Genomic DNA, 19,763 nt, shown 5'->3' with positions numbered 1-19,763 from the left:
TCATCTTTATTAGATGCTGTTCTTCTACTAATCTCACTGCAACTCCCCTCCAAGTCTCCGACCACTACTTTGTATCCTTTTCTCTCTCGCTCTCCTCCAACACTACTCACTCTGCTCCTACTCTGATGGTAATGTGCCGTCGCAACCTTCGCTCTCTCTCTCCCGCTACTCTCTCCTCTTCCATCCTATCATCTCTTCCCTCTGCTAAATCCTTCTCCCTCCGATCTCCTGATTCTGCCTCCTCAACCCTCCTCTCCTCCCTTTCTGCATCTTTTGACTCTCTATGTCCCCTATCCTTCCGGCTGGCTCGGTCCTCCCCTCCTGCTCCGTGGCTTGACGACTCATTGCGAGCTCACAGAAGAGCGCTCCGGGCAGCCGAGCGGAAATGGAGGAAAACTAGACTCCCTGCGGACCTGTCATCTTTTCACTCCCTCCTCTCTACTTTTTCTTCCTCTGTTTCTGCTGCTAAAGCCACTTTCTACCACTCAAAATTTCAAGCCTCTGCCTCTAACCCTAGGAAGCTCTTTGCCACCTTCTCCTCCCTGCTGAATCCTCATCCTCCTCCCCCTCCCTCCTCCCTCTCTGTGGATGACTTCGTCAACCATTTTGAAAAGAAGGTTGACGACATCCGATCCTCATTTATTAAGTGAAATGACACTGCTGGACCTGCTCACATTTCCCTACCCTATGCTTTGACTTTTTTCTCCCCTCTCTCTCCAGATGAAATCTTGCGACTTTTGACGGCCGGCCGCCCAACAACCTGCCCGCTTGACCCTATCCCCTCCTCTCTTCTCCAGACCATTTCCGAAGACCTTCTCCCTTATCTCACCTCGCTCATCAACTCATCCTTGACCGCTGGCCATGTCCCTTCCATCTTCAAGAGAGCGAGAGTTGCACCCCTCCTCAAAAAACCTACACTCAATCCCTCCGATGTCAACAACTACAGACCAGTATCCCTTCTTTCTTTTCTCTCCAAAACTCTTGAGCGTGCCGTCTCTAGCCAACTCTCCTGCTATCTCTCTCAGAATGACCTTCTTGATCCAAACCAGTCAGGTTTCAAGACTGGTCATTCCACTGAGACTGCTCTTCTCTGTGTCACGGAGGCTCTCCACACTGCTAAAGCTAACTCTCTCTCCTCTGCTCTTATCCTTCTAGACCTATCCGCTGCCTTTGATACTGTGAACCATCAGATCCTCCTCTCCACCCTCTCCGAGTTGGGCATCTCCGGCGCTGCTCACTCTTGGATTGCGTCCTACCTGACAGGTCACTCCTACCAGGTGGCCTGGCGAGAATCTGTCTCCGCACGACGTGCTCTCACCACTGGTGTCCCCCAGGGCTCAGTTCTAGACCCTCTCTTATTCTCTCTATACACCAAGTCACTTGGCTCTGTCATATCCTCACATGGTCTCTCCTATCATTGCTATGCAGACGACACAATAAATGTTCTCCTTTCCCCCTTCTGATAACCAGGTGGCGAATCGCATCTCTGCATGTCTGGCAGACATATCAGTGTGGATGTCGGATCACCACCTCAAGCTGAACCTCGGCAAGACGGAGCTGCTCTTCCTCCCGGGGAAGGACTGCCCGCTCCATGATCTCGCCATCACGGTTGACAACTCCATTGTGTCCTCTTCCCAGAGTGCAAAGAACATTGGCGTGACCCTGGACAACACCCTGTCGTTCTCCACTAACATCAAAGCGGTGACCCGATCCTGCAGGTTCATGCTCTACAACATTCGCAGAGTATGACCCTAGCTTACACAGAAAGCGGCACAGGTCCTAATCCAGGCATTTGTCATCTCCCGTCTGGATTACTGCAACTCGCTGTTGGCTGGGCTCCCTGCCTGTGCCATTAAACCCCTTAAACTTATCCAGAACGCTGCAGCCCGTCTGGTGTTCAACCTTCCCAAGTTATCTCATGTCACCCCGCTCCTCCGCACACTCCACTGGCTTCCAGTTGAGGTTCGCATCTACTACAAGACCATGGTAATTGCCTATGGAGCTGTGAGGGGAACGGGACCTCCTTACCTTCAGGCTCTGATCAGACCTTAAACCCAAACGAGGGCACTACGTTCATCCACCTCTGGCCTGCTAGCTCCCCTACCTCTACGGAAGCACAGATCCCGCTCAGCCCAGTCAAAGCTATTCGCTGCTCTGGCACCCCAATGGTGGAACAAGCTCCCCCACGACGCCAGGACAGCGGAGTCACTGACCACGTTCCAGAGACACTTGAAACCCTACCTCTTTAAGGAATACCTGGAATAGTATAAAGTAATCCTTCTTCCCCCACCCCCCATAAAAAAAGGTGGTTGTCCCACTGGCTATCATAAGTTGAATGCACCAATTTGTAAGTCGCTCTGGATAAGAGCATCTGCTAAATGATGTAAATGTGAATGTAAAATAAATAACTCTAAATTAAGCATATAGGAAGACCTGTTTCTTTGTTAACTGATCAACACAGAATAGAGGCATGTGCGCACTCCCTCAAATTGTTTGAAACCCGACGTCTTCACAAAGTATCTTAACTAAGCCCACAGAACCCCCACCCCACCCCTCCCCACCTCGCACCCCCTCCCCATCCCCCCGGTTCTACCAGTGGTGAGCACAAGAACATTTGAATGACGTCAACATTTCTCAATCAAAGTTTGTATTACAGATGTAGCCTATTAATAAGATAGTAACACAAGACCATTCAGTGCTTTCAGGATCTGTCATAGTGACAACTACAAATAATACAATTAAAAATAATATAAAAGCTCATATTTGAATATAGCGATTCAACAGCACATATTTTACAGCATGTCATTGCTCGCCTCATTGCTCAAGCGTATCGCCTTGATTGTGTAAGGCGTAGATATAGAGATGAGACAAACAACTTCTCTCTTTGGTGATTAATATTTAATTATAGAACATGACAACCTGGAAACATGCATGAACCCCAATAACCTTTCCCCAGGTCAAGTATTCCATAGAGTAGCCTAGGCTTCCAGGCCAGTGAGGTGAAAGCCTGGTAGAGGTTACCCATTCAGTGATTATGCCCTCTCCTGGCGAGGAGACATTAGAATATCACTTCATACAATTGTAACATACATCTTGTAGTTTACCTTACATTTGATGTAATGACAAAAGTGAAATGGCACATTCTGATCGTCATCCCAATCATATGCATCTGCTATCACCAGATAAGCTTTTCCCCAAATATAAATAACATATTTGTGAAACAACCAAAATCACTCACTTCACAAGGCCTGGTGGAGTGGCACACTGTAGGCTTAGGCTACCCTTCAAATGCAGGCCTACATATTAGGCCTACACTAATTATTGTATTGTGTTGTGAAGAGAAGACCAGGCAAAACCTTGTAAATGAAGATGACACATATATTTTATGAGGAGCTTCTTGTTGGAGTCCCTCTTGGAGACCGACACATAGGCTACTGTACGGTGGCCGGGAAGTGCAAAGCAACATTACAAAGAATGAAACACTTTTACAAAGCTCGAGACAAATTTACATTTTGGAAAACAAATTTACATTTTGGAAAACAAATTTACATTTTGGAAAACAAATTTACATTTTATAAAACAAATTTACATTTTATAAAACAAATTTACATTTTACAAAACAAATTTACATTTTAGAAAACAAATTAACAAGACGCAAAACACTTTTACCAGTCCCGAAACAAATTTACAAACGACAGATTCGTCACGGAAAGGGAATGTACCATATACCGGAAGTGACGAGCGTGGTCTTTTCGTGTTTTTGTTGTGGAATTTATGGCGTCAAAGAAGTTTATGGTGACCACCAGTGGCGGCTCCTGAAAAAATTCTCAGGAGGGGCAATTTTTCTGATGATTTAGGTGACCTACACACATTTAAAAAAAGATATGTCCAGCAACAACATGAAGACAGGGGCAGCATATAAGTCAATACCAGAAGCATTTATTGACTGATCTCAAAAGTGTTGGCTTACCAGGGTTGGTGGAGCCCTCAGTTTCATCTTTGCCTCGCAAAGCTAACTCAAACACTCCGCAAAACTTCACACACTGGATTAGCCGGCTGAGGATGTGGCGGTTCTTGCTAATGTCGTAGTAAATATATTTGTTATAGTGAATATGGAATATGATATGTTGAGTAAAATGTTGTGCTAAGATCTATTTAGGTCAGGAGCTGGTTATAAGTTATGTTCCTATCCAATAACAATGGACAAAAGGGTCCTATCTTGTCAGCCTTGTCAGCAGGTGGCCAAGGACAACACCCACGCCATAGGCCTCTCAGTTCTTCCAACTCACGAGTTCTTGCTCTGAGGACACACACACACACAAACACACACACACACACACATCATCACTGTTAAACACACACACACACACACACACATCATCACTGTTAAACACACACACACACACACACAAAAATCCCCTCTCTTAGGCTGAACATTTGAAGACAGAGAACCCGACTCAGAGCCAATGCAACAGTGACAGTAGCCTGGAGGGGACCTCGCCCAACTCATCAGGACCAATCAGAAGATCAGAACTACTAGATTGAACCTACTTCATTTATTGCATAAAATGTCTGCACACAATGTTTCGGGGCTCTCTTCAGATAATAATAATAATAATAATAATAATATGCCATTTAGCAGACGCTTTTATCCAAAGCGACTTACAGTCATGCGTGCATACATTTTTGTGTATGGGTGGTCCCGGGATCGAACCCACTACCTTGGCGTTACAAGCACCATGCTCTACCAGCTGAGCTACAGAAAGTGGATACTCATGGATGCGCATTGCAATTGTAAAATGTCAACACAATTGGAGACACCACGTCATTTTTGGAGACATGTTATTGACAGTAAACTATTGTAGATGCGACTGCTAACTAAATAAAACATTTTAGCTGGCTAGCTAATCATCTTAGCTAAATGTGGGGCAAACAATTCAGTTATTTACCGTTAATTTGAGGGATTGGGGTGAAAGAAATCGAGTTACATAGTGATACTTTACGATATACTGTATTGACAATATCGCAATATTTTAGCGCTAGTTGGCTGTACCTGCACCAAAACACCATTATTGTTCCTTCATAGCTTGTTCTCAATCTTTTCACATTGGGAGCCAATTTGTTTTCAGCACTTTTATTTCCATGACTGATCAAAACTCGTTCTCATGGCTTTCTGATCCCTCTGCAACAGACATATGGTGCGCAATAAAATCACAGTATCGAATCGCAATACGTATAGAATCATGAGACTCGCAATGCTGATGCATATATCTTATCGTGAGGTTCCTGGCAATTCCCAGCCCAAGTTCATTTGCCACAACAAATCTCTTCGCTAGCAAACGCAATGTGTCTCCAGCAATGTTTACTTTTTTGACGTTCTATGGCATCTCCACTTTCCAAGCATATATGACCACATGTAATATTTTGGTAAGTGATGCAAATAGTGAACTATGTAGGGCCAGGATGTAAAATATATGTAGCTGCAGCAATTTCTCTTATCTGATATGGTAAGTAATGGGGCTTGATTTATAGCTCCCTAAGAGTTTGACGAACGGGTCCGTGAACGCGATTGCAGATATCTTTACCTCTGAATAAACTGCCTTATATTATACAATTATCCACCTTGTCCAAAAGTCTCTACTTTTTCTCCGTTCTCCAGTAAACTTGTTTTATCAACAATAGTAAGGTTCAATGACACAGAAAGCAGTTCAATGTCGGGTACAGTCGCTCTCTTACCAGGATCGCGGTCCGCTCTGACCAGGGTGAAGGTGGCCGGCTCCACCTCTCTGCCAGCAGCGTTTTCATTATTTAGTCCGTTCGTAGCGGGTATGTACACGATCAACAAGATCAGTCCAAAACCGAAGATCAGTCCAAAGCAGAATGTTTGCAGAATGTTTGTAAACTAAGTCTACAAATTAAAAACATAAAATAACGCCACACTGCAGGTCGCAACATAGACGCTGATAGCCGCCATTGTCTTAGTTACGTTCAACGTTACGTCACGTATGACGAAAGCGCGTAAGTGCATGCACACAGACACCCATAGAGAATGTATTGAAAGCTTTGAAATGTGAAAAAAATAGATTTTACATGACAGGCTATGAGAGACTTCTGGGCGATTTTCAACCTGACTGAAATCGCCCAAAAACGGGCCGGGGCCATTTGAAGCACGACTTTAGCCTGATTTGACATTTAGTGGCTGGCAGATCAGACGTGAACACTGATAACTGCTGTTGCCGTGATATAATTTTTTATAAATTTATAAAAAAAAATTATATATATATTTTTATTTTTTATTTTTTATAATTGATTAGAAAAAAAATCCCTTCCTTTTCCCGTTTGGCAGTGCGTCGCCCATATCGCCCTATTGAACAAGCCGTCCCTGGTGACCACCCGAACATGGACTGCGGCCGAGGGATGTTTTGGCCGTTTTGTGGCAAACACATGAACAGCTTAACGCGGTTTTGCTTTACGTGTGGTCGGTGTTTGGAGTTTTTAAAGGACGCGGACAAGACGGAAACATTGGAAACACAGGGGACGTCTCGACAGCCGGACAGTGCTATGCAAAGTAAGTTTAGCAAAACCAAAACGCTAGCTATCTAAGGACAGTAACGCTAATTATTTTTTGAGCGGCTTCTAACTTTCTGTTTCGGAACTATGTCCATTTCTGCAGAACAACCATGCCCATCATACAAACAGTTCATGGAGTAAAGAAGCTCGAAATCAAAAGAACGACAGTCTTTTAACTATGGGCCAAAAGGAAGATATAGGCCTAAAGAAAGAAAACACGTCCAGGTAAGGTGTACTGACCGTCCTATACAATTTTGCAATGCTCTATATGTATTTGTGTGTATTTATTTTACCTATGTATATATTAATTATATCTTTGTTATTTTACTAGATAAACGTAGGATTGATGGTGCCAAGTGGAACTGATTTAAAACCTCTAAGAGGGAAAACACTACAGTTATTTACAGACCCAGAGGTAGCAGCACCTGATCTACTGAAACAAGCTGTCCAGAAAATGACAACATTTAACAAGGACATGCACGAAGGACCTTATGTCCTTTTGTATCCAGACTGCTCAGAGGTGGTTCATGTGCCTGGGTCAGAAAGGCCATTCAAATTGGCAGAATATAAAAAGGAAATAGGAAAGGCATATTCCAGGATCACTTTTTTCATTTGCCTAGAAAAACACTATAAAAGAGGTTAGTGGATCTCATGATTCAATATTTTTACATATTTAGATACTCTGCTGGAGGATAGATAATGGTTGTTTGAATTATTTTTTTCAGTGGATGATACCTCAGACTCTGATTCTGAAATTGTCATCACAACAAGGAGCACAGCTGAACTCAATCGTGCTGACACTTTGGTACATCAGTTATTTCTCTTTTTAAAATGTTTATGTATGTTTGTCTTTATTCATTTTCATATAATTTATTAATTAGATGTACATTGGATTTTAAGCATAAAATCAATGTCCTGGTCAATATTTTAGTGGAAAAAGGCTTGTTTTGATTATTTTGCAGTAACTATTATACAGTAACACAGACAACCATTCAGCATTGATATATACTGTATGTGGTAATGGAAAAATAATGGAACCTGTTGAAAGTTGTTGATCATTTTATCCGTTTCCTCTCAGGTTTTTGAACCACAAAATCGAAGTACTCCCAAACACAAGCTGGACGATGAAAGGTAGGTGTTGCACACTTGGACACAAAGGAATTTTCACACGTGCAATAATAATTCATATTTTGTTGGGCTACAGTGCTTTCACTACCAGGTAAAGTGCAATTTCACCTTTTTTTTATTTAACTCACAAAACTGATAAAACTACTAGCAGATATTTCACTACTTATTCACATACACATTATACATACATTTATATTGCTGCACATAAGCTCAACGTTGCTACATGCTATCAGCTGTTTCTGTAACTGACTGCGGTGCCCCCTCGCTCCCTACCTAAAGGACCCACAGCTGCCTGTGTGAGCAGAGCTTTACAGAATAAACCCACTGAAATACAGTTGCTCTTGCAGTTGAATAAACAAAAATTAACCAAACCATTAAAAAAAACACGTGAGAATGAAGTGGGGGTATCCACTGTCCATTCATATGTCCCACATCACTGTCGATCCTGCATAGGTACTATAGGCCTTTACTGAAGTGGCACGGTCATCCAGAACCAACTTAAAGAACTCCAACACGTTTCGGCATCTAGCCTTTGTCAGGGAGTCAAATAGATGTAATGAGAGACACTGGGTTTTTTTCTAGTGGTAATCCACCAATAGGAAACATGGGACACATCCATATACATAATGTTTACATGATTTGACTATTGTAGGCCTGAAGGACACCTACTGGTTTTAAGATGTCTACAACACCTACTCTAGCCCAGAACACCTTGGACACTAGAAAAGACCCATTGTCTCTCATTTCATCTGTTTGACTCGCTGACGAAGGCTAGATGCAAAAACGCATTAAAGTTCTTTTAAATTGGTTCTGTATGGCTTGGCCACTTGCAATACAAGCATTTTAATAGTAAAAAAATAGTAGTTTGAGCTTTCTTTTATTTTATACCTTTTCCATTAAAAAAGAAACTCAAACCAACTCAGATTTGAGTCCAGGAAACGCTCCTATCCACATGTTCTCAAAATAATCTTTTTTTTAAATACATCTTTCTGTTCCCTCTACTACTACATGCTACTCAAAGCTACATTATAGCCTTTATCATGGAGCTAATCATTTTAATATGTTTTATCATGTTTCAGAGATGCACCAGGACAATCAACAATTCAGCCTGGACAGGTAATAAGGCAGAGTGTGGCAGCATGACATTTCTTGCTTTCAGTGTTGTTGTTTCAGACATTTTAATCTTTTTTTCAGATAGTAATATCTGATGCTGAGGATCTGGATCCACCGGAAGCAAATCCAGAAAAAATGTCTTGCTACAGGTAAGTAAAAAAAAAAGAAAAGATAATGACTGACATAATTTAAATGTATTGAACTAATTACATGGGGAAGACATTTTTGTTTGTAAGATGTTTTAACATGGAAATGGCAATTTCCCAACAGTAAATACACAGACCTGTATTCACCAAATGTTGAGCTGGAGGACGAAGAGCCGGTTGCTGTCAATGTGAAGAATTTCCAACACACAGCAATGTAATATGCTTTTGACTATAGCACTCCAGTTTTTTCACTGTACAATAGTTCTTGTATATCTGGAATATCCACAAATGAATTAACTTTTTGTCATTACAGGGAGGAGACGGACATTGCATTACCTGACATCGTAGCAAACCTGTCTCTTCCTATTGATCATAAAAAAGTCAGCCGGTTTAACATCTCAAGGGATAATGTTTGGGATGGGGCAGTCAGAGGTTTCAAGCGTACAACATATTCTGAAACCTGTGACATGCTGGTGAAATTTACTGATGATACTGGTGTTCTGGAAGAGGGAATTGACACTGGTGGTCCAAGATGAGAGTTTTTAACTCTACTGATGAAACACCTAAAAGACCGGCCCATTTTTGATGGACCAGAAGGACATCGGTTCTTGGTCTACAATGCAAAGGGTATGCATATTGGTTGGATGTGTACTATAGGCTACTAATGGTTGGTTAATGCTCATTGACCAGATATATCACATGACATATGCTTGCATATTACAGTATATACAGTAATGCATTGTTTTAATTTTGCAATATGAATTCATTCACAGCTGTTAGGGAGGATGAATACTACTTGGCAGGAAAGATGATTGCTGTGTCAGTTGTGCATGGAGGTCCAGGACCCCATTTCCTGTCAGAAGATCTTGTACATTATCTTGCAGGCCAGCCTTCATTCAAAGCAACAAATAATTTAATAACTGATGAAGAAATAGGGAAAGCTTTGCAAGAGGTGAGAATAGCATAAGGGTATGGTAGGGCAGAGTTTTTCATACTTACTGCAGTGTTTTTGAGACAATGTTTACTTCCTATATCACGTGCGGAATATATTTAATTAATTTATTAGTTTTTGATAGTGTAAGATTACACCTTGCTATGTACGTTATTAAAAAAATAGGCAAGGAGATACAGTGCATACAGTTATTGACTGGGGTGTTTTTGCCCATTTTCATGTCTTTCAGATTGAGAATGCTGCTTCATTGGATGCTCTGCAACAATGTATGATGAGACACAGCACAATGTTACAGACAGCAGGTTGTCTGAGACATGTGGCTACTGTGGAAGAAAATAAAGAAATCGTGTCAGACTACCTCCAATGGTATATCATTGACCGCAACTCATCTGTAATTGACAGGTAAGATGATATTTGTAGTGATGAGATTTTTATTTATTTATGTATGAATTTTTTGTTTGAAATGCCTCATGGTCCCCATCTTTGGTTTATGCAAGTATGTATATCTGTTATCAATTTGTCCTTAATCAGAATTTGTACCTTAGTGTATTTCAACGGATATGTGATGTCGCTTCATTCTGTGTCAAACTACAGTGCCTTCATTAAGTCTGCACACCTTTATAGATTCAATTTAAAATATATTTAAATCCCTTTCCTCATCAATCTACACACAATACATCATAATGACAAAGCAAAAACAGAAATTAGATCTTAGGTTTCTCCTCCTGACTAACTCTTCCATAGAGGAAAATCAGTCCAGTTACCCCTTAAAGTGATCCATCCACCTCTGCTGCACATATGGCAGCAGAGTGATGGTTTGAGGCTCACTTTACCCATCAAACCCTTGATGACTTGCTGCTGTTTATCCAACCACCTGCTCCATACTGTAGCAGTGTCATTTACATATGGATCTATTTCTGCCCTCAGTTCTCATAAAGATCCTGACATGCAGAGAGGTTTTAGTATCTCTTGTAAATGTCCCTGAAAATCAGATATAAAGAGTGTGGTGATGTTGTGTGTAAAGCCTGTAGCTTCATACACGAGGAATCCAGGCTGGAATTACTTCCAAAGGTGCTTCAACAGTGTACTGAGAAAATGGTTAATTAACTTGTGTGAATGTGATATTCCAGTTTTTAATTTTTATTAAATTTGCTACAATTTCTAAAAACTTGTTTTTGCTTTGTCATTATGATGTATTGTGTGTAGGCTGATGAGGAAAAATATTAATATTACTATTTTAAATTGAATCTATAACGAAACAAAGTTGTGAAAAAGTGCAATGGGTGTGTAGACTTTCTGAAGGCATCGTGTGAGTGCTCAAGCCACCCATCCGTCTGTGTCATTCCAGTCTTTTGTTTCTGTGTGTTATACTTACAGTTTGTAACAATTAACGTTTCATGTGCAATGCAAAAATAGGGTTTTTGAAATCAATTTTCAACAATGTTAAGGTGGATAGTAATTGTAGAGAAGAGAATATTTAATAGTTTTCTTTAGATAATTTTAAATTCAATTGGCACTACACAGCAGTGAAACAATGTTTGTGTTCACTCTGTAGATTCAGAGATGGTCTTTCAACCCTGGAGTTTTTGACTGCACTACAGCAACACCCTACTTTGCTGGCCCCTGTCATGTGCCACTCTGAAAGGCGACTCACTGCTTTTGAACTTGAGAGACTCTTCAAACCTGACCTCAGTCCTTCGGGGAGTGATCGAAGACTTAAAGAAAGTCAAACCATGGCCTACTGGGCAGACTATCTCCTTGATTGTGAAGGTTTGTTAGTTTGTTTTTTATAACTAGTTAAGAAAACACATGGCAGTGATGTATCTGAATTGTTTTTCTTTGCAGAAGGCCAGGCTGCTGTGTCTGTGGAAGATGTTTTGATGTTTGCTACTGGGCTGTCTTCACTTCCCCCATCTGGCTTGGAACCACTGCCTCAAATAGAGTTCCTGGAGGACTCTGCGTTCCCAATGGCAAATACATGTTCAAACTCCTTGAGATTACCACTCCTAGACTCATACACTTTGTTTAAGTCACAAATGGACTTTGGAATTCAAAATAGTCCAGGATTCGGCTGTTTCTAAGCTATATGATGGATGACCCCTAGAGTTAAGACTCTGAAAAAGTTGTTGTTGTTAAAGGTTAGGGTTGGGCATCATTTAGATTTGAACGATTCTGATTCCAATTCCGATTCTTCCTTTTGATTCCGGTTCTTATCGATTCTCGATTCCGATTCTTTGAGTGGTGGAGTTGAAACGGGTCACATGCTTATTTCACAAATAAGAGGAAAGTTTTATTTTGATTCAAAGGTGGGTTGCAGTTTGACGGGGCTTTTTCAATGTAAAATAAAGCCACACTAGAGCACCGCTTACTGTGCTCCATGGCTGCAACACAACAAGCACCTGGCCGCTACAGAAACCAAAACTTGCGCATGTTAAATTTGGAACCCATGACCAGATTTGAAACCCAATCCTCCAAAACGATTCCAATAAAGAAACAATTCCGATGGAATCGTAATTTTTTAAACTATTCCAAGTAGGAATTGGTTCTTGATGCCCAACCCTATTAAAGGTGCACTTTTAAAGTGCAGTTGCCAAAGTTGTTTTTATAATGTTACTGTATGTGAGCACGTTCTTTTCTCACAGTAAACATTTTGAAAATGTTTTAGATCCATTACTCTCAATACTACAAAAGTGTAATAAATACTGATTACTATTTTTGATTAATTTACTTCACACTTAAAAACAATTAAGCTTTGGGTGACAGATTCATAAATATTGTGTTCAGACAGACAGCAGTATTCCACCACTACAAAAAACCCTCCCTTTTTGATCATTTCATAGCTGAGCCATTTCTTTTAGTTTCATGTACAGTTCGGATGCAGACTCCCAGTTGTCTGGCTTCTGTAACTGATTGTGTTCCATGGCAAAGTCCAAGTACTCCTGCATGTTTGGGTCCCCACAAGGAGTCATTGACAGGCTAGCCTCAGGAAGGGCATCCAGTTCAGCTTGTTCACTTTGAAATCCGCAGTCTCTGGAGCCAAACCTATGTTAAATAGAATACATAATTGCATTTATTTTCATTTAAGCTAAAACGTTACATTAATGCTTTTATCTGTTTATTATCACCAATGTATCACCTGTGTGGTAAGTAGTAGAGTTCATTGGGCACTCCTCCTGGACATGCTGCTGTTCTGGAAGGGCGAATCCTGTGGCTGTTCCACAGTCTCACACACTCATCCAAGTCCTTCTGAATAACATCACCAAAGCAATATCTCAATAGGCATTGATGCTCATGACTCCCGTTGAAGTATCCGGCATCTCTAAGGTCGGCAAATAACTCCATCCAGAACTGAGACCTATAGAAATGGATACAAATGTTTAGTTATACTATAAATAATAAAGGTTAGTTATAATGAAATGTATGGTCTGTGCATCTTTTGGTCATTCGATTTGCTTTTCAGGAACAGCTACTTTTCCTGACGGGCAGGATTTGCTTTACAAATTTGTATTGATAATTATTGTGCTCGTTTTTCATTAATCGTTCCTGAGAAGAAAATCGAATGACCAAAAGATGCAATGACCCTTTATGAAGACAACTCACCTTCCCTTTCTAAATATAGACCACCAGGACACAATACGCTGGTTATTTATAGATGAGCCGTACATGTGGCTGGACGCTCCAGAGTAGTAGTCACTGTGATGGTGGCGTAGGGTACATTGAATTGCAGCCATTATGCCGTTCTCAGTGCCGCAATCAGTCCTCAGTCTCATGGGGATGACACCGAGTTTTCGCACACATGACATGAAATAGTGAGCAATCACTGTTGGGTTATTATTTGTTGGTCCACATTGAAGCCACAATACTTTACGTGAAAATCCATCTATGCATCCCGAAATGGCCAAACCGAATGGCTTAAGTTTGTCATAACCATCTGCGTGCCACATATAGTTAGGTCCCATTGAGTAGTTGTCCAGGTCCACGAAGTTCAAATCTGATGGCGTTACTCACGGCGTTTGGCGAGGAATAATCCTTTCTGCGGTACAACCCGGCTTCGTTCAGTTTACTTTTAAGAGTCCTCAAGCTGATGTTTACACCGTGTAGACTTGACATCATGTCCACGATTACAGCGTCACGAGTGACCCTCGTTAAAATATTGAACGCAATGATGCAGTATGTCTGGTGTTTCCGTCTGGTCCGCGTCCTTTAAAAACTCCAAACACCGACCACACGTAAAAGCAAAACCGCGTTAAGCTGTTCATGTGTTTGCCACAAAACGGGCAAAACATCCCTCGGCCGCAGTCCATGTTCGGGCGGTCACCATAAACTTCTTTGACGCCATAAACTCCACAACAAAAACACGAAAAGACCACGCTCGTCACTTCCGGTATATGGTACATTCCCTTTCCGTGATGAATCTGTCGTTTGTAAATTTGTTTCGGGACTGGTAAAAGTGTTTTGCGTCTTGTTAATTTGTTTTCTAAAATGTAAATTTGTTTTCTAAAATGTAAATTTGTTTTCTAAAATGTAAATTTGTTTTCCAAAATGTAAATTTGTTTTCCAAAATGTAAATTTGTTTTCCAAAATGTAAATTTGTCTCGAGCTTTGTAAAAGTGCTTCATTCTTTGTAATGTTGCTTTGCACTTCCCGGCCACCGTACTACTGTCACTGCTACCATAAATAATCATCCATTGGTTGGTGGATATAAAGTTTAAGATATTTGATATGCTGATGAGGAATTTTGTTCCAGGAAATAATTACTGTCATCTGGTGAGCTTACACTCTAAAGAATGCTGGGTTAAAACAACCCAGCGCTGGATAAATAGTGGACAGAACACACGTTGGGTTATTTTTGACCCAGCCAGTTGTATCACCAATATAGTTGGGTTATTGAGCTATGATCCACCAGGTTAGAGCAGAAGAATGGAGGTGTGGCTTAGTAGGAGAGTGGCACTCAGGTAGTTATTTTTGGCAAACTGTGAGAGTAAATGTCATTCCGGTTCATCTGTTACGTTGTATTGTCAACATATGTTTAGGTTGAGCACTGACAATTTTGTAGTTTGTTGAGACTTGCACAAGTTGAATTTCTCAAGTGCCTATGTAAATCCCAATGTTGGGATAGTTACCACTTTGTTATGATATTTAAATGTTATTGTTAACTGTACATTAAAATACAACATGTGCAAAAATATTGAAGGGATATTTTAATGTGCAGTGCACAAACATAACATGATGAACAGGAATGACATTTACTCTCACGGGTGAAAACAAAAATGTGCTTTTGGTTTTAATTTAGGTTAGGGTTAGCCATTAGGGTTAGCCATAAGATTAGAGGTAGTGATATTTATGTTGGATACCGGAGCTCCGAGGCATGTGTCGAAATCGCTAAGCAGTTGACTTTGAAGCAGTGTGCCGATGCTTGTATCACTTTATCAGAAGGACGTGATCATTGACATCCGAAGCTTTTTTTTGTCAAACAACCTCCTGATTGGTTTGCTATTGGTTTCGGTAGAAGAGAAAAAGGCTAACCTGCACATGCGCTATTTTGACCAGCAGGTGTCACTAGTGAACACTGTGTTGATCAAAACCTCGAGTAATTAACCTATTTTTTAAACAGTTGGTTGGAAATGATCAATGCTTCAGGAAGCCTAGTTTCCCCATCACTAGTTAAAAGTGTGGTTAGAGTTAGGGTTAGGTTTAAAATCACATTTTAAGAAGAGAAATTTTAGAAATAAACAGGGTTTATGACTTTGTGGCTGTGGTAACTAGTGACGACCAGGCACAACTCCGAAGTTATTAATCTGTCAAGAGGAGTAAAACAAGGTTGTCCACTATCGGCATATCTATTTATTATGGCCATCGAAATGTTAGCTATTAAAATCAGATCGAACAATAATATCAAGGGCCTAGAAATCCACACCATTGTTTTTAATCCAGGGCTTAAAAACAATGGTGTCATTGTATGCTGATGATTCACATTTTCTTTTAAATCCACAATTTGGATCCCTCTACAGCCTCATAGAGGATCTAGATAATTTTTCTAACCTCTCTGGATTACAAACTAATTATGATAAATGTACCATATTATCTAGATAATCCGTGGAAAGAACGTGGAAAGGAAATCACCCTGATTTTCTCTTTAGTCATATCCCAGTTTACCAATTTGCTTATGGCCATGCCTACACCTAGCGACCTGTTTCATAAATTATATGACCAAAATGTTTCCATTTTATTTGGAACGGCAAGCCAGACAAAATTAAATGGGCCTATTTATATCATGAATATGAATTCAGAGGGCAGAAATGATAAAATATTAAAGTATTAGACCTCTCACTAAAGGCTTCAGTTATACAAAAGTTATACTTAAATCAAAACTGGTTCTCTAGCAGATTAGCAAGAATGTCTCACCCCATGTTCAAGAATGGCCTTTTTCCCTTTATTCAAATTACAACCTCTCACTTTCAGTTATTTTAAAATGAAATTATCTCCAAAATATCGCTCTTTTTAAAACAAGCCATAGAAAGTTGGTTGCAATTTCAGTTTAATCCACCAGAAAATACAGAACAAATATTACAACAAATATAATACTAATTGATTTTAAAAAACTATTTTTGGAAAAAATGCTTAGAAACTGTATAATCTTTGTAAATGATATCATAAATGGGACTGGTGGAGTTATGTCACACATGCAGCTAACAAAATATATGGAAATGTCTGCTCAACTTAAAATTGCAACCAACTAATTGCAGCATTACCACAAAAATGGAAAGGCAAGTGGAAAGGGGAGAAAGTAAGGAATTTGTCTGTCGGCCCTGCATTAAAGACCAAAAATGGCTAAAGAAAATTGTATACCAGTTTATTTTAAGGACAAAAAAATTGACAGCTGTGCCATATAGATTGTCCTGGTGAAAAACAAATGATAGTCCCACTAAGTGCAAACCAGATGGGATGGCATATCGCTGCAGAATGCTGTGGTATCCATGCTGGTTAAGTGTGCCTTGAATTCTAAATAAATCACAGACAGTGTCACCAGCAAAGCACCCCCACACCTCCATGTCCATGCTTCACGGTGGAAACCACACATGGGGAGATCATCCGTTCATCATCTCTGCGTCTCACAAAGACACAGCGGTTGGATCCAAAAATCTCACATTTGGACTCATCAGACCAAAGGACAGATTTCCAACGGTCTAATGTCCATTGCTCGTGTTTCTTGGCCCAAGCAGGTCTCTTATTATTATTGGTGTCTTTTAGTAGTGGTTTCTTTGCAGCAATTCGACCATAATAATGGCGCCATAATAATGGCGCCGGAGAAGATGGCTGCCGTTTTACAGCCCAATTGTACTATTATGTGTGTTTTTCCGCGTTATTTGTAATTTATTTTGTACATAATGTTTCTGCCATCGTCTCTTATAACCAAAAAGAGCTTCTGGATATCAGGACAGCGATTACTCACCTCGTATTGGACAAAGATTTTTTCTTCAACGAGGCGGCCGCGAAGGTTATCATCCAGACACCCGACAAGGCCCAGATCCCCGTCATTCGTGTGAGGAAGAGACGGAGATATCGTGGATGTAGATCGGGGTGCCTTGTAAGGATCCAACGGTGAGCGAGTAAACTGCCTCTTACATCAATCCTATTAGCCAACGTTCAATCATTTGAAAATAAATTGGATGACCTAAGATTACGGTTATCCTACCAACGGGACATTAAAAACTGTAATATCTTATGTTTCACCGAGTCGTGGCTGAACGACGACATGGATATCATACAGCTAGCGGGCTATACGCTACATCGGCAGGATAGAACGGCTGACTCCGGTAAGACAAGGGGTGGCGGTCTGTGTATATTTGTAAACAACAGCTGGTGCACAAAATCAAATACTAAGGAAGTCTCGAGGTTTTGCTCGCCTGAGGTAGAGTATCTTATGATAAGCTGAAGACCACACTATTTACCAAGAAGTTTTCATCTATATTTTTCATAGCTGTCTATTTACCACCACAAACCAATGCTGGCATTAAGATTGCACTGAATGAGTTGTACAAGGCCATAAATCAACAGGAAAACGCTCATCCAGATGCAGCGCTCCTAGTGGCCGGGGACTTTAATGCAGGGAAACTTAAATCCGTTCTACCTTATTTCTACCAGCATGTTAAATGTGCAACCAGAGGAAAAAAACTGTAGACCACCTTTACTCCACACACAGAGACGCATACAAAGCTCTCCCTCGCCCTCCATTTGGCAAATCTGACCATAACTCTATCCTCCTGATTCCTGCTTATAAGCAAAAACTAAAGCAGGAAGCACCAGTGACTTCGGTTAATAAAAAAGTGGTCAGATGACGCAGATGCTAAGCTACAGGACTGTTTTGCTAGCACAGACTGGAACATGTTCCGGGATTCTTCAGACAGCATTGAGGAGTACACCACATCAGTCACTGGCTTCATCAATAAGTGCATCGATGATGTCGTCCCCACAGTGACCGTACGGACATACCCCAACCAGAAGCCATGGAATACAGGAAACATCCGCACTGAGCTAAAGGGTAGAGCTGCCGCTTTCAAGGAACGGGACTCTAACCCGGACGCTTATAAGAAATCCTGCTATGACCTCCGACGAAACATCAAACAGGCAAAGAGTCAATACAGGACTAAGATTGAATCGAACTACACTGGCTCTGATGCTCGTCGGATGTGGCAGGGCTTGAAAACTATTACAGACTACAAAGGGAAGCACAGCCGCGAGCTGCCCAGTGACACAAGCCTACCAGACGAGCTAAACCACTTCTATGCTCGCTTCGAGGCAAGCAACACTGAAGCATGCATGAGAGCACCAGCTGTTCCGGATGACTATGTGATCACGCTCTCCGTAGCCGATGTGAGTAAGACTTTTAAGCAGGTCAACATTCACAAGGCCGCAGGGCCAGACTGATTACCAGGACGGGTACTCCGAGCATGTGCTGACCAACTGGCAAGTATCTTCACTGACATTTTCAACATGTCCCTGACTGAGTCTGTAAAACCAACATGTTTCAAGCAGACCACCATAGTCCCCGTGCCCAAGGACTCTAAGATAACCTGCCTAAATGACTACCGACCCGTAGCACTGACGTCTGTAGCCATGAAGTGCTTTGAAAGGCTGGTCATGGCTCACATCAACAGCATTATCCCAGAAACCCTAGACCCACTCCAATTTGCATACCGCCCCCACAGATCCACAGATGATGCAATCTCTATTGCACTCCACACTGCCCTTTCCCAGCTGGACAAGAGGAACACCTACGTGAGAATGCTATTCATTGACTACAGCTCAGCATTCAACACCATAGTGCCCTCTAAGCTCATCACTAAGTTAAGGATCCTGGGACTAAACACCTCCCTCTGCAACTGGATCCTGGACTTCCTGACGGGCCGCCCCCAGGTGGTAAGGGTAGGTAACAACACATCTGCCACACTGATCCTCAACACGGGGGCCCCCTCAGGGGTGCGTGCTCAGTCCCCCTCCTATACTCTCTGTTCACCCATGACTGCATGGCCAGGCACGACTCCAACACCATCATTAAGTTTGCCGACAACACAACAGTGGTAGGCCTGATCACCGACAACGATGAGACAGCCTATAGGGAGGAGGTCAGAGACCTGGCCGTGTGGTGCCAGGACAACAACCTCTCCCTCAACGTGACCAAGACAAAGGAGATGATTGTGGACTACAGGAAAAAAAAGAGGACTGAGCACTCTCATCGACGGGGCTGTAGTGGAACAGGTTGAGAGCTTTAAGTTCCTTGGTGTCCACATCACCAACAAACTATCATGGTCCAAACACACCAAGACAGTCGTGAAGAGGGCACGACAAAGCCT

At 41.4% G+C, this 19,763-nt stretch overlaps 1 protein-coding gene and 1 pseudogene across 1 annotated transcript; one reads left to right on the top strand and one right to left on the bottom strand.

Moving 5' to 3' along the window:
- The first annotated feature begins 6,702 nt into the window (after positions 1-6,702).
- On the top strand, positions 6,703-12,545 carry LOC121541484 (annotated as a pseudogene).
- Positions 12,546-12,615: 70 nt separating this feature from the next.
- On the bottom strand, positions 12,616-14,033 carry LOC121541482. Its single transcript, XM_041850519.2, has 3 exons — positions 13,510-14,033; positions 13,046-13,264; positions 12,616-12,951 (listed from the first exon to the last, which is right to left on the bottom strand). The coding sequence occupies exons 1-3, from the start codon at positions 13,866-13,868 to the stop codon at positions 12,744-12,746; spliced, it is 786 nt and encodes a 261-aa protein (XP_041706453.2). The 5' UTR covers positions 13,869-14,033; the 3' UTR covers positions 12,616-12,743.
- Positions 14,034-19,763: the final 5,730 nt, after the last annotated feature.

Source organism: Coregonus clupeaformis, chromosome 27 (assembly GCF_020615455.1).
Source record: "Coregonus clupeaformis isolate EN_2021a chromosome 27, ASM2061545v1, whole genome shotgun sequence".
Lineage (NCBI taxonomy): Eukaryota > Metazoa > Chordata > Actinopteri > Salmoniformes > Salmonidae > Coregonus > Coregonus clupeaformis.
The sequence above is the reverse complement of the archived record's forward strand: the minus strand, read 5'-3'. Positions and strand labels throughout refer to the sequence as shown.